General features: G+C 56.6%; 1 protein-coding gene across 1 annotated transcript; it reads left to right on the top strand.

The window, feature by feature from the left end:
• Positions 1 to 657: 657 nt before the first annotated feature.
• Positions 658 to 11198, top strand: LOC133264659 (solute carrier family 22 member 6-like). The gene is given in 13 exon segments (XM_061444492.1): positions 658 to 705; positions 707 to 1011; positions 1118 to 1222; positions 2389 to 2446; positions 2448 to 2544; positions 3392 to 3560; positions 5760 to 5883; positions 6730 to 6839; positions 8409 to 8623; positions 9654 to 9707; positions 9710 to 9761; positions 10476 to 10679; positions 11030 to 11198. Coding segments are annotated over 13 exon segments (1611 nt in total). The 3' UTR covers positions 11100 to 11198.
• The last annotated feature ends 2208 nt before the right edge of the window (positions 11199 to 13406 follow it).

The following is a 13406-nucleotide window of genomic DNA, read 5'->3' as shown; positions in this document are numbered from 1 at the left end:
CAACACCACCTCAGCCATTCCTTGCCAACCCCTCGGCCATTCCTTGACCACCCTTTGGCCATCCCTCAGCCATCCTTTCACCATCCCTTGACCATTCCAAGCCCACCCTTTGACCATCAGTTGACCATCCCAAACCCATCCCTTGACCACCCCAAACCCATCCCTTGACCATCCCAAACCCATTCCTTGACCACCCCAAACCCATCCCTTGACCACCCCAAACCCATCCCTTGACCATCCCAAACAAATTCCTTGACCATCCCAAACCCATTCCTTGACCATACCAAACCCATCCCTTGACCATCCCAAACCCATCCCTTGACCATCCCAAACCCATTCCTTGACCCACCCCAAGCCCATCCCTTGACCATCCCAAACCCATCCCTTGACCATCCCAAACCCATCCCTTGACCACCCCAAACCCATCCCTTGACCATCCCAAACCCATTCCTTGACCATCCCAAACCCATCCCTTGACCACCCCAAACCCATCCCTTGACCATCCCAAACCCATCCCTTGACCATCCCAAACCCATCCCTTGACCATCCCAAACCCATTCCTTGACCATCCCAAACCCATCCCTTGAACCCCCTCCACCTCTCCCCCCCTACCTCCACCTGACCCGGCCTCCCCCCGTTATCCCAGCGCATCCCACCATGTCCTTCGCCGCGCTGCTGGCCCGCCTGGGCGGGATGGGTCGCTTCCCAGGTGAGCTACGTGGCGGCGTTGGCCGTGCCGCTGCTCCTCTTGGCCAGCCACAACCTGCTGCAGAACTTCACCGCCGGCGTCCCCGACCACCACTGCAGCACCGGGGGCCTCCCCGTCCTCGTCTCCATCCCCACCGACGGCCACCGGCAGCCCCAGCGCTGCCGCCGCTACGTGGAGCCCCAATGGCACCTCCTGGAGGCCAACGGCACGGCCAACGGCAGCGCGGCGCCCACCGAGCCCTGTCGCGACGGTTGGACCTATCGCGACGGGGCCTTCGCTCACACCATCGTGACTGAGGTGACGCCCCCATCCCCCCCACACTTCCCCCTCCACCCACTCAAGGGGATGGGGAGGTGGGGAGGAGCCATGGGGCTGGGTGGTGACCCCCGTGTCCTCTCCTGGTGGCAGTGGGGACCTGGTGTGTGAGTCCAAGACCTTGAAGCAAGTGGCTCAATCCATTTACATGGCCGGGATCCTCTTGGGCTCCTGCCTCTTTGGGATCCTCTCTGATAAGTAGGTGGCCACCACTGGGCTGTACTGGGAGGAACTGGGAGGAACTGGGATGTGCATGCTCAGGGGTGTCCTCTCCTCCCTTTGGCCCTGGTGTCCCCCTCTGTCCTCCTGTCAATAAGACCCTCATGCCCGTATTCCCAGTGCCCACATTCCCCATCCCAGTGTTCCAAATGCCTCGTGTCACCTTCCCAGTGGTCCCACCAGTCCGCAAACGCCGTCCCAGCACCTCCAGTGCCCCATGTCCCCCATCCCAGTGTCCTCATCACCCTATGTCCCCCCATCCCAGTGTCCTCATCACCCCATGTCCCCCATCCCCGTATCTCCACCACCCCACAAACTCCATCCAAACATCTCCAGTGCCCCATGTCCCCATGTCAGTATCCCCATCACTGATGTCCCATCCCAGTGTTCCCATCACCTGTGTCCCCATTACCCATGTCTCCATACTTGTGTCCTCATCCCAGTGTCCCCATCACCCCTGTCCACATCCTGGTGTCCCCATCACCCATGTCCCCATACTCGCATCCCCATCCTGGTGTCCCCATCACCCATGTCCCCATCTCGGTGTCCCCATCACCCATGTCCCCATCTCAGTGTCCCCATCCCGGTGCCCGCATCCCCCAGTGTCCCTGTCACCCATGTCCCCATCTCAGTGTCCCTGTCACCCATGTCCCCATCTTGGTGTCCCCATCACCCATGTCCCCATACTCACGTCCCCATCCCAACATCCCCATCACCCATGTACCCATCTCGGTGTCCCCATCTCGGTGTCCCCATCACCCATGTCTCCATCTCGATGTCCCCATCACCCATGTCCCCATCCTGGTGCCCCCATCCCAGTGTCCCCAACCCGGTGTCCCTGTCACCCATGTCCCCATCCTGGTGTCCCCATCCCGGCACCCCCATCACCCATGTCTCCATCTCAATGTCCCCATCACCCGTGTCCCCATCCTGGTGCCCCCATCCCAGTGTCCCCATCACCCATGTCCCCATCACCCATGTCCCCATCCTGGTGCACCCATCCCAGTGTCCCCATCACCCATTTCCCCATCTCGGTGTCCCCATCACCCATGTCCCCATCCCAGTGTACCCATCACCCATGTCCCCATACTCAACGTCCCCATCCCCATGTCCCCATCACCCACGTCCACACCGGTGTCCGGCAGGTTCGGGCGCCGGGCGGTGCTGACCTGGTGCTACCTGCAGCTGGGGGTGACGGGTGCCGGGCACCGCGGCTGCCCCGACGCTGCTCCTCTACTGCCTGGGCCGGTTCCTGACGGGCCTGGCCATGGCCGGGGTGTCCCTCAACTCCTCCTCGCTCTGTGAGCAGGGACATGGGCTGGGATGGAGCCACCGGGGACGGAGGGGACCCAGCTCCAACCCGACCCCATTGACCCAACCCTACTCCCATTGACCAGGGCCTCAAGCTCCAACCCAACCCCATTGACCCAACCCCATTGACCGAAACCTACCCCCATTGACCCAACCCTATTGACCAGTGGGAGGGTCCCAAGATCCAGCCCAGCCTCCATTGACCCAACCCTACCCCCATTGACTACCGGGAGGGCCTCAAGCTCCAACCCAACCCCATTGACCCACCTCAAGCCCTGTTGACTCAACCCAAACCACATTGACCCTTGGGAGGGCCCCAAGCTCCAACCCAACCCCATTGACCCTTGGGAAGGCTCCAAGCTCCAACCCAACCCCATTGACCCACCTCAAGCTCTATTGACTCAACCCAACCCCATTGACCCCTTGGGAGGGCCCCAAGCTCCAACCCAACCCCATTGACCCACCTCAAGCTCTATTGACTCAACCCAACCCCATTGACCCTTGGGAGGGCCCCAAGCTCCAACCCAACCCCATTGACCCCAACCCACTGACCCTTGGGAGGTCCCCAAGCTCCAACCCAACCCCATTGACCCACCTCAAGCTCTATTGACTCAACCCAACCCTATTGACCCTTGGGAGGGCCCCAAGCTCCAACCCAACCCTATTTACCCAACCCAACCCCACTGACCCTTAGGAGGGTCCCAAGCTCCAACCCAACCCCATTGACCCACCTCAAGCTTTATTGACTCCAACCCAAACCCCATTAACCCTTGGGAGGGCCCCGTCTCTCCCACTCTGGTGCTATTCCCATGGGATAGAGCCCTCTGCTGCCCGTAGGCATGGAGTGGATCCCGACGGAGGCGCGGGCCGTGGTGGGCACCATCAATGGTTACTGCTACACCTTGGGGCAGTTCCTGCTGGCGGCCGTGGCCTTCGCACTCCCACACTGGCGCTGGCTGCAGCTCGCTGTGTCCCTGCCCTTCGGCCTCTTCTTCCTCTACTCCTGGTATGGGAGCTTCCCAGTGTCCCTGTGTCCTGGTGTCCTGTTCTCCTGGTGTCCCACTGTCCCGTTATCCTGGTGTCCCAGTGTCCCCATGTCCCGGTGTCCCGTTATCCTGGTGTCCCAGTGTCCCGTTATCCTGGTGTCCCAGTGTCCCCGTGTCCCGGTGTCCCGTTATCCTGGTGTCCCACTGTCCCATTATCCTGGTGTCCCAGTGTCCCTGTGTCCCAGTGTCCCATTATCCTGGTGTCCCGGTGTCCCGTTATCCTGGTGTCCCAGTGTCCCTATGTCCCAGTGTCCCGTTATCCTGGTGCCCCAGTGTCCCGTTATCCTGGTGCCCCAGTGTCCCATTATCCTGGTGTCCCAGTGTCCCTGTGTCCCAGTGTCCCGTTATCCTGGTGTCCCAGTATCCCGTTCTCCTGGTGTCCCAGTGTCCCATTATCCTGGTGTCCCAGTATCCCGTTATCCTGGTGTCCTGGTATCCTGTTATCCTGGTGTCCCAGTGTCCCGTCATCCTGGTGTCCCGGTATCCCGTTATCCTGGTGTCCCAGTGTCCTGTTATCCTGGTGTCCCGGTATCCCGTTATCCTGGTGTCCCTGTGTCCCGTTATCCTGGTGTCCCAGTGTCCCGTTATCCTGGTGTCCTAGTGTCCCATTATCCTGGTGTCCCAATGTCCCGTTATCCTGGTGTCCCAGTGTCCCGTTATCCTGGTGTCCCAATGTCCCGTTATCCTGGTGTCCCAATGTCCCGTTATCCTGGTGTCCCAGTGTCCCTGTGTCCCGGTGTCCCGTTATCCTGGTGCCTGGTGTCCCGTTATCCTGGTGTCCCAGTGTCCCTGTGTCCCAGTGTCCCGTTATCCTGGTGTCCCAGTGTCCCGTTATCCTGGTGTCCCAGTGTCCCTGTGTCCTAGTGTCCCGTTATCCTGGTGCCCGGTGTCCTGTTATCCTGGTGTCCCAGTGTCCTGTTATCCTGGTGTCCCAGTATCCCCGTTACCCTGGTGTCCCAGTGTCCCGTTATCCTGGTGTCCTGGTGTCCCGTTATCCTGGTGTCCCAGTGTCCCAGTGTCTCTGTGTCCCTGTTTCCCATTATCCTGCTGTCCTTGCTTCCCTGTGTCCCATTATCCCAGTGTCCCATGTCCCATTATCCCTGTGTCCTGTTATCCCGTTATTCAATTATCCCAGTATCCCATGTCCCATTATCCCTGTGTCCCGTTATCCCACTGTTATCCCACTGTCCCCCGTCACATTATCCCATTATCCCATTGTTATCCCAGTGTCCCACGTCCCATTACCCCTGTGTCCCATTATCCCCATGTGCCTGTATCCCATTATCCCATTGTTATCCCGTTATCCCCATGTCTCTGTATCCCCTTTCCCATTGTTATCCCATTACCCCATTCTCCCTGTAGCCCGTTATCCCATTGTTATCCTGTTATCCCATAGTTATCCCGTTATCCCCATGTCTCTGTATCACATTATCCCATTGTTACCCCGTTATCCCATTGTTATCCTGTACCCCATTGTTATCCTGTTATCCCCATGTCCCTGTATCCCATTATCCCGTTGTTATCCCGTTACCCCATTGTTACCCCATTGTTACCCCATTGTTGCCCCGCTGTTACCCCATTGTTACCCGTTGTTATCCCATTGTTACCCCATTACCCCATTGTTACCCCGTTACCCCATTGTTACCCAATTGTCCCAGTGTTACCCCATTGTTGTCCCATTGTTATCCCATTGTTACCCCATTGTTACCCTGTTGTTATCCCATTGTTACCCCATTGTCCCAGTGTTACCCCATTGTTATCCCATTGTTACCCCGTTGTTACCCCATTGTAAACCCATTGTTACCCCATTGTCACCCCACTGTTACTTCATTGGCACCCCACTGTTACCCCACTGTTACCCCATTGTCCCAGTGTTACCCCATTGTTACCCCATTGTTATCCCATTGTTACCCCGTTGTAACCCCATTGTTACCCCATTGTGACCCCACTGTTACCCCATTTTTACCCCACTGTTACCCCATTGTTAATCCCACTGTTACCCCATTGTTACCCCATTCTCACCCCACTGTTACCCCATTGTTACCCCACTTCTACCCCATTGTTACCCTATTGTTACCCCATTGTTACCCCATTGTTACCCCATTATCCCATTGTTACCCCATTGTTACCCCATTGTTACCCCATTGTCCCCCTCCCAGGCTGCTGCCGGAGTCCGCTCGCTGGCAGCTCAGCGTGGGGCGGCCCCACCAGGCCCTGGCCGGGCTGCGCCGCGTCGCCCGCCTCAACGGCCGCAGGCAGGAGGGGGAGCGCCTGGAGCCGGAGGTGAGCTCCCATCTACATCCCTTTAATCCCATCTGGATCCCTTTAATCCCATCTACATCCCTTTAATCCCATCTGGATCCCTTTAATCCCATCTGGATCCCTTTAATCCCATCTACATCCCTTTAATCCCATCTACATCCCTTTAATCCCATCTAGATCCCTCTGATCCCACCTGGATCCCTCTGATCCCACCCAGATCCCTCTGATCCCATCTAGATCCCTCTGATCCCACCATGATCCTTCCCATCCCCTCCACATCACCTGGATCCATCCCCTAGGACCACTTACATCCCATCTAGATCTCTTTAATCCCATCTAGATCCCTCTGATCCCACCTGGATCCCTCTGATCCCACCTGGATCCTTTCCATCCCCTCCACATCACCTGGGATCCATCCCCTAGGACCACTTACATCCCATCTAGATCTCTTTAATCCCATCTAGATCCCTCTGATCCCACCTGGATCCCTCTGATCCCACCTGGATCCTTTCCATCCCCATCATATCACCTGGATCCATCCCCTAGGACCACTTACATCCCATCTAGATCCCTTTAATCCCATCTAGATCCCTCTGATCCCACCTGGATCCCTCTGATCCCACCTGGATCCCCTTGATCCCACCATGATCCTTCCCATCCCCTCCACATCACCTGGATCCCCCCCAGGACCCCTTTGATCCCACCTTGATCCCTCCGATCCCCCCTCCCGCTCCATCCAACCCTCTCCACATCACCTGGATCCCTCCCAGATCCCCCCCCCCTCCAATATCCCGGTACCCAGCTCCCCATCAACTTCCAAGGCCCAGATCCCTGTGGATCCCTATGGATCCCTATGGATCCCCACAGGCACTGCAGGCTCTGGGGCTCCAGGAGCCGCCGGTGCCAGGGGGAGCCGTGGCCGCGCTGTTCCGGACGCCGGGAATGAGGACGGTGTCGTGCGGAGTCTCCTTTGTCTGGCAAGTTGGGGGGGGGGGGGGGGGGGGGGGGAATTGGGGCAAAAAACCACCTCTTTGGGGCAAATTCCATCTTTTTGGGGGCAAAATCCTGCTTCTTGGAGCAAAACTCACATTTTGGGGGCAAATTCCATCTTTCTGGGGGCAAATTCCATTTTGGGGGGGCAAAATCCCACTTTTTGGAGCAAACCTCACGTTTTGGGGGTAAATTCCATCTTTTGGGGGGCAAAATCCATCTTTTCGGGGGCAGAATCCCCTTTCTTGGTGCAAACCTCACGTTTTGGGGGTAAATTCCATCTTTTTGGGGGCAGAATCCCCCCTTCTTGGAGCAAAACTCACGTTTTGGGTAAATTCAATCTTTTTGGGGGGCAAAATCCCCATTCTTGGAGCAAACCCCACCTTCTGGGGGGCAAATTCCGTCTTTTTGGGGGCAAAATCCCCCTTCTCGGAGCAAACCCCACCTTTTGGGGGCAAATTACATGTTTTTGGGGGCAAATTCCATCTTTTTGGGGGGCAAAATCCCTCTTCTTGGAGCAAACCCCACCTTTTGGGGGCAAACCCCACGATTCTGGGGACAAACCCCATCTTTTTGGCATCAAACCCAATCTTCCTGGGGCAAAATCCACCTTCGAGGGATGAAATCCCCCTTTCCTGGGGGCAAATCCCACTTTTTTTGGGGGGGGGGGAACCCACCTTTTTGGGGGCAAACCTCCCCTTTTTGGGGCTATAAGCACCTTTTTGGGGTCGAACGCCACGTTTTTGAGGCCAAACCCAATGGTTTTGGTGGTCTTTTGTCCCACCCGGTGAGTTTCATGGTTAGGGTGGTTGGACACTGCCATGGAGAAGCTGCCGCATCCAGGTGCATCCAGGTACATCCATGCGCATCCACGTGCATCCATGTGCATCCATGTGCATCATGCGCATCCATGTGCATCCACGTGCATGCATGTGCATCCATGCACAGCCACGTGCATCATGTGCATCCATGCACATCCACGTGCATCATGTGCATCCATGCACATCCATGTGCATCATGTGCATCCATGCACATCCATGTGCATCCATGTGCATCATGCGCATCCATGCGCATCCACGTGCATCCATGTGCATCCATGCACATCCACGTGCATCATGTGCATCCATGCACATCCACGTGCATCCACGTTCATCATGTGCATCCATGCATATCCATGTGCATCCACGTGCATCATGTGCATCCATGCACATCCACATGCATCCATGTGAATCCATGTGCATCCATGCACATCCATGCACATCCACGTGCATCCATGCACATCCATGCATATCCACGCGCATCCACATGCATCATGTGCATCCATGCACATCCACATGCATCATGTGCATCCATGCACATCCATGCACATCCTCGCGCATCCACGCGCATCCATGTGCATCCATGCAGTGCCCAAGGCCAGGTTGGATGTGTCTTGGAGCAGCCTGGTCTAATGGAACCCATCCCTGCCCATGGCAGGGCTCGGAGCTGGATGAGCTTTAAGGTTGCTCCCAACCCATCCCATTCCATGACGCTTCGGCCCATTGGGTTTGGGGCAGGTTCTCCACCAGCTTTGCCTATTATGGGCTGGCCATGGACCTGCAGGGCTTCGGGGTGGATGTGTACCTGAGCCAGCTGCTCTTCGGTGCCGTGGACATCCCGGCCAAGCTGGTGTCGGCCTTGGTCATCGGCGGCCTCGGGCGAAGGGTGGCCCAAGGAGGCTCCTTGGCGTTGGCTGGGGTCTGCATCCTGGCCAACAGCGCCGTGCCTGGCGGTGCGTGGGGAGGGAGGGAGGGAGGGATGGGGGCAATGGGATGGAGAGCAATGGGATGGGGGCAATGGGATGGAGGATGATGGGATGGAGAGCAATGGGATAGAGGACAATGGGATGGGGACAATGGGATGGAGAGCAATGGGATGGAGGACAATGGGATGGGGACAATGGGATGGGGACAATGGGATGGAGAGCAATGGGATGGAGGAGAATGGGATGAGGACAATGGGATGGAGAGCAATGGGATGAAGAGCAATGGGATGGAGAGCAGTGGGGTGGGGACAACGGGATGGAGGATGATGGGATGGGGGCAATGGGGTGGGGACAATGGGATGGGAACAACGGGATGGAGAGCAATGGGATGGAGGACAATGGGATGGAGAGCAATGGGATGGAGTGCAATGGGGTGGGGACAACGGGATGGAGGATGATGGGATGGGGGCAATGGGGTGGGGACAATGGGATGAGAACAATGGGATGGAGGACGATGGGATGGAGAGCAATGGGATAGGGACAGTGGGATGGAGAGCAATGGGGTGGGGACAATGGGATGGAGAGCAATGGGATGGAGAGCAAGGGGATGGAGAGCAATGGGATGGGGGCAATGGGATGGAGAGCAATGGGGTGGGGACAATGGGATGGGGACAATGGGATGGATGATGATGGGATGGGGGCAATGGGATGGAGGATGATGGGATGGGGGCAATGGGATGGAGAGCAATGGGGTGGGGGCAATGGGATGGAGAGCAATGGGGTGGGGACAATGGGATGGGGGCAATGGGATGGAGGATGATGGGATGGGGGCAATGGGATGGAGGATAATGGGATGGGGTTAGAAGGGCAGAGAGAGAAGCTGGAGGACCAGAGGCTGCCGAGATGGAGGTGGGATGATGGGATGCAGGGATAGAGGGTGATGTGTGGATGCTGGCGCTGCAGGGGAGGTGAAGGAAGGATGGGGGTGCTGGGGGCAGCAGAGGCAGGACCAGGGTGAACTCCCCATGGTGGAGGCTGAGACCTTCCCCCCGTGCAGAGCTGCGGGTGCTGAGAATGGCCTTGGCTGTGCTGGGGAAGGGCTCCTTGGCCGCGTCTTCAACTGCGCCTACATCTACACCGGAGAGCTCTTCCCCACCGTCATCAGGTGGGTGCGGACACCTGCAGGGCTGGGGGCACCGCAGACCGACCACCAGCGGTCAGGCAGCAGCCATCATCTGTCATCCATTCATCCATCCACCTCCATCCATCCATCCATCCATCCATCCATCCATCCAACATCCATCCATTATCCATCATCCATCCATCCAACATCCATCCATCCATCCATCCATCCATCCATCCATCCATCCATCCATCCACCCATCCATCCATTCAACATCCATCCATTTATCCATCATCCATCCTTCATCCATCCATCATCCCTTATCCATCATCCATCCATCCATCCATCATCCATCCATTATCCATCATCCATCCATCCATCCATCCATCCATCCATCCATCCATCCATCCATCCATCCATCATCCCTTATCCTCCATCCATCCATCCATATATCCATATATCCATCCATCCATCCATCCATCCATCCATCCATCCATCCATCCATCATTCCCTTATCCATCCATCCATCCATCCACCCACCCAACCACCTCTCCATCCATCCATCCACCTCTCCAACCATCCATCCACCCCTCCATCCACCCATCCACCTCTCCATCGATCACTCAACTGCTCCATCCAACCACTTCTTCATCCAACCCCCAATCCTTCCATCCATCCAACCCCAATCAACCCCTCCATCCCTCCCTCCTCCATCACTGACCCCCATCCTCCATCCCCCTGTCTCCTGGTGCACAGGCAGACTGGGCTGGGCCTGGGGGGCACCATGGCTCGTGTCGGGGGCATGGTGGCCCCTCTCGTGCGCATGGCGGCTGACGTGAGCCCGCTCCTGCCCCTGCTCATCTATGGGGCTGCCCCCATTGTGTCGGCCGTGGCCACTCACTTCCTACCCGAGACCCGGAGCCTGCCCCTACCAGAGACCGTGGCGGATGTGGAGATGCGGTGAGGAACCACTGGGGCCTGGGTCACCACCATGGGGCTGTGAGGACGGAACCCCCCGAGATGGGGGCAAAGAGGTTGGGGGAGTGGGGGGGGGATGAGACCCCATTGACCCACTTAAGCCCCATTGACGCAACCCAAACCCCACTGAGCCTTGGGAGGACCCCAAGCTCCAACCCATCCATTACCCATCCATCCCTAAAGGTTTGGGGTTGGGAAGGACAAAGGGTTAGGATGGGAAGGGACAAAGGCGTTGAGGTGAGGAAGGGTGGGAGGTCTCAGGGTTGGAGGGATGAAGGTTTTGGGTTCAAACCCTGAAGGTTTGGGGGCTTTCTCTCCCCCTGGTACCCCAGAGCCGGACACCTCAAGGACAAGGAGGTCACCATCCCCCTGAGCAGCCCCAGCACCAAGGACAGCGCCTGAAGGGGACCAGGATGGGCCCTGGCACCGGACCCCGGGTGCATCATCCCGCACCCGACGCTATTTATTCATCCCAACGCTGGGGTTTGACACCAAATGAGGCCAAAGCCCCCCCCCCCGCCCCTTTTGGCCTTTGCCCTAATTCGGGTGATTTTGCTGCACAATAAAAGCCATGGAAGGGATTGAGCTTGCTCAGAATGGGGCTGACGGAGGGGGAAGGAAACCCCAAACTGGGTGGGTTGCACCCCAAAGACACAGCAGAGGAAGGGGGGGCACAATCTCAGTACGAGCCCTCAGAGAAGCTGCACCCCAGCACCTAAATTGGACTTAATTCACCCCAAATACAGAGAGTGGCAGCGTAATCACTGTATAAACCCTCAGAGAAGCCCATCCCAGCACTTAAGTGGGACTTATTTCCCCCCAAAATCAAGGGGGCACAACCCCAATACAAGCCCTGGAGATGCCCCATCCAACCACCTAAATGGGACTTATTTCACCCCCAAATCAGGGGGCACAACCCAGTACAAGCCCCTGGAGAAGCCCCATTAAAGCACCTAAATGTGACTTATTTCTCCCCAAAATCAAGGGGGCACAACTCCAATACAAGCCCTGAGAAGCTCCATTAAAGCACCTAAATGGGACTTAATTCATCCCAAAATCGGGGTGGCGGGGACAACCTCAGTTTGAGCCTTGGAGAAGCCCCATCCAAGCACCTAAATGGGACTCACTGACCTCCAAGCTTACAGGGGCACAACCCCAATACAAGCTCCTGGAGAAGCCCCATCCAAGCACCTAAATGGACATATTCACCCCCAGATGCAGAAGGGCACAACCTCAGTATGAGCCCCCAGAGAAGCCCCATCCAAGCAACTAAATGGGACTTATTTCACCCCCTAAATCAGGGAGCACAAGCCCAATACAAGCACCTGGAGAATCCCCATTCCAGCACCTAAATGGGACTGTATTCACCCCAAAACCAGGGGGCACAACCTCAGTATAAGCCCTTAGAGAAGCCCCACGCAAGCACCTACATGGGACTCACTGACCCCAAACCCCCGGGTGTCACAACCTCAATACGAGCCCTCGGAGAAGCCCCCACCACTGTTTCTCTGGTTTTATTACAAAAGCAGCCGGTTTGGTGTCGCTTTGTGGAGTTTTTCCGGATCAAACCCCGAGTGGGAACGCCGGGAACAGCCCCGGTGGCACCATTGGTTGTCACCAAAACGTCTTGGAGATGCCACCAAATCACTGCTGGATGTCACCGGACTGCATCGGATGTCACCAAAACGCTGTGGGCTGTCACCACATGTCTTTGGTTGTCACCAAACCACGGTGGTTGTCACCAGCACATGTTGGCTGTCACCAGGATGCCGCTGGGATGTTGCCAGAATGTTGATGGGTGTCACCAAACCATGGTTGGACGTCACCGGAATGCTGTTGGATGTCACCAAACCATGTTTAGATGTCACTGGAACGCTGTTGGATGTCATCAAACCATGTTGAACATCACTGAAACACTGCTGGATGTCCCCAAACCATAGTTGGACATCACCGGAGTGCGACTGGATGTCACCAAACCATGGTTGGACGTCACTGGGATGCTGCTGGATGTCACAAACCATGGTTGGACATCACCAAAAACACTGCTGGATGTCACCGGAACGCTGTTGGATGTCACCAAACCATGGTTGGACGTCACCGGAACGCTGTTGGATGTCACCAAACCATGCTGGACATCACCAAAACGCTGCTGGATGTCACCAAACCATGGCTGGACGTCACCGGAACACTTGGATGTCACCAAAACCATGGCTGGACGTCACTGGGACGCTGTTGGATGTCACCAAACCATGGTTGGACGTCACTGGGATGCTGCTGGATGTCACCAAACCATGGCTGGATGTCACTGGGACGTTGTTGGATGTCACCAAACCATGGCTGGACGTCACTGGGACACCAGATGTCACCAGATTGTTGTTGGATGTCACCAGATACCTTCAGACATCACCAAATGCGTTGGTTGTCACCAGGAGCTGCATCACGCGTGGGGGTGGGGGAGAGAGGAGCCACTGTCAGAGGATTTGAGTTAAATCGGAGCAGATTGGGGCAATTTCACTCATTTTAAGGACAATTTCAGCCATCTGGGGGCTAGTTGTCTTTTTGGGGCCACTTCCAGGGCTATTCTGGTCATTTTGGGCCTATTTCAGGAACTTTGGGGGCTATTTTACTCAATTTTGGGGCCATTTCAATCATTCCTCATACTATTTCAGTCCTTTTAGGGGTTATTTTGGGGCTATTTCAGAAATTTCA

Source organism: Pezoporus flaviventris, unplaced genomic scaffold (assembly GCF_033815535.1).
Source record: "Pezoporus flaviventris isolate CSIRO_AGI_PZ_B2104156 unplaced genomic scaffold, CSIRO_AGI_Pfla_v1 ptg000934l, whole genome shotgun sequence".
Lineage (NCBI taxonomy): Eukaryota > Metazoa > Chordata > Aves > Psittaciformes > Psittacidae > Pezoporus > Pezoporus flaviventris.
The sequence above is the reverse complement of the archived record's forward strand: the minus strand, read 5'-3'. Positions and strand labels throughout refer to the sequence as shown.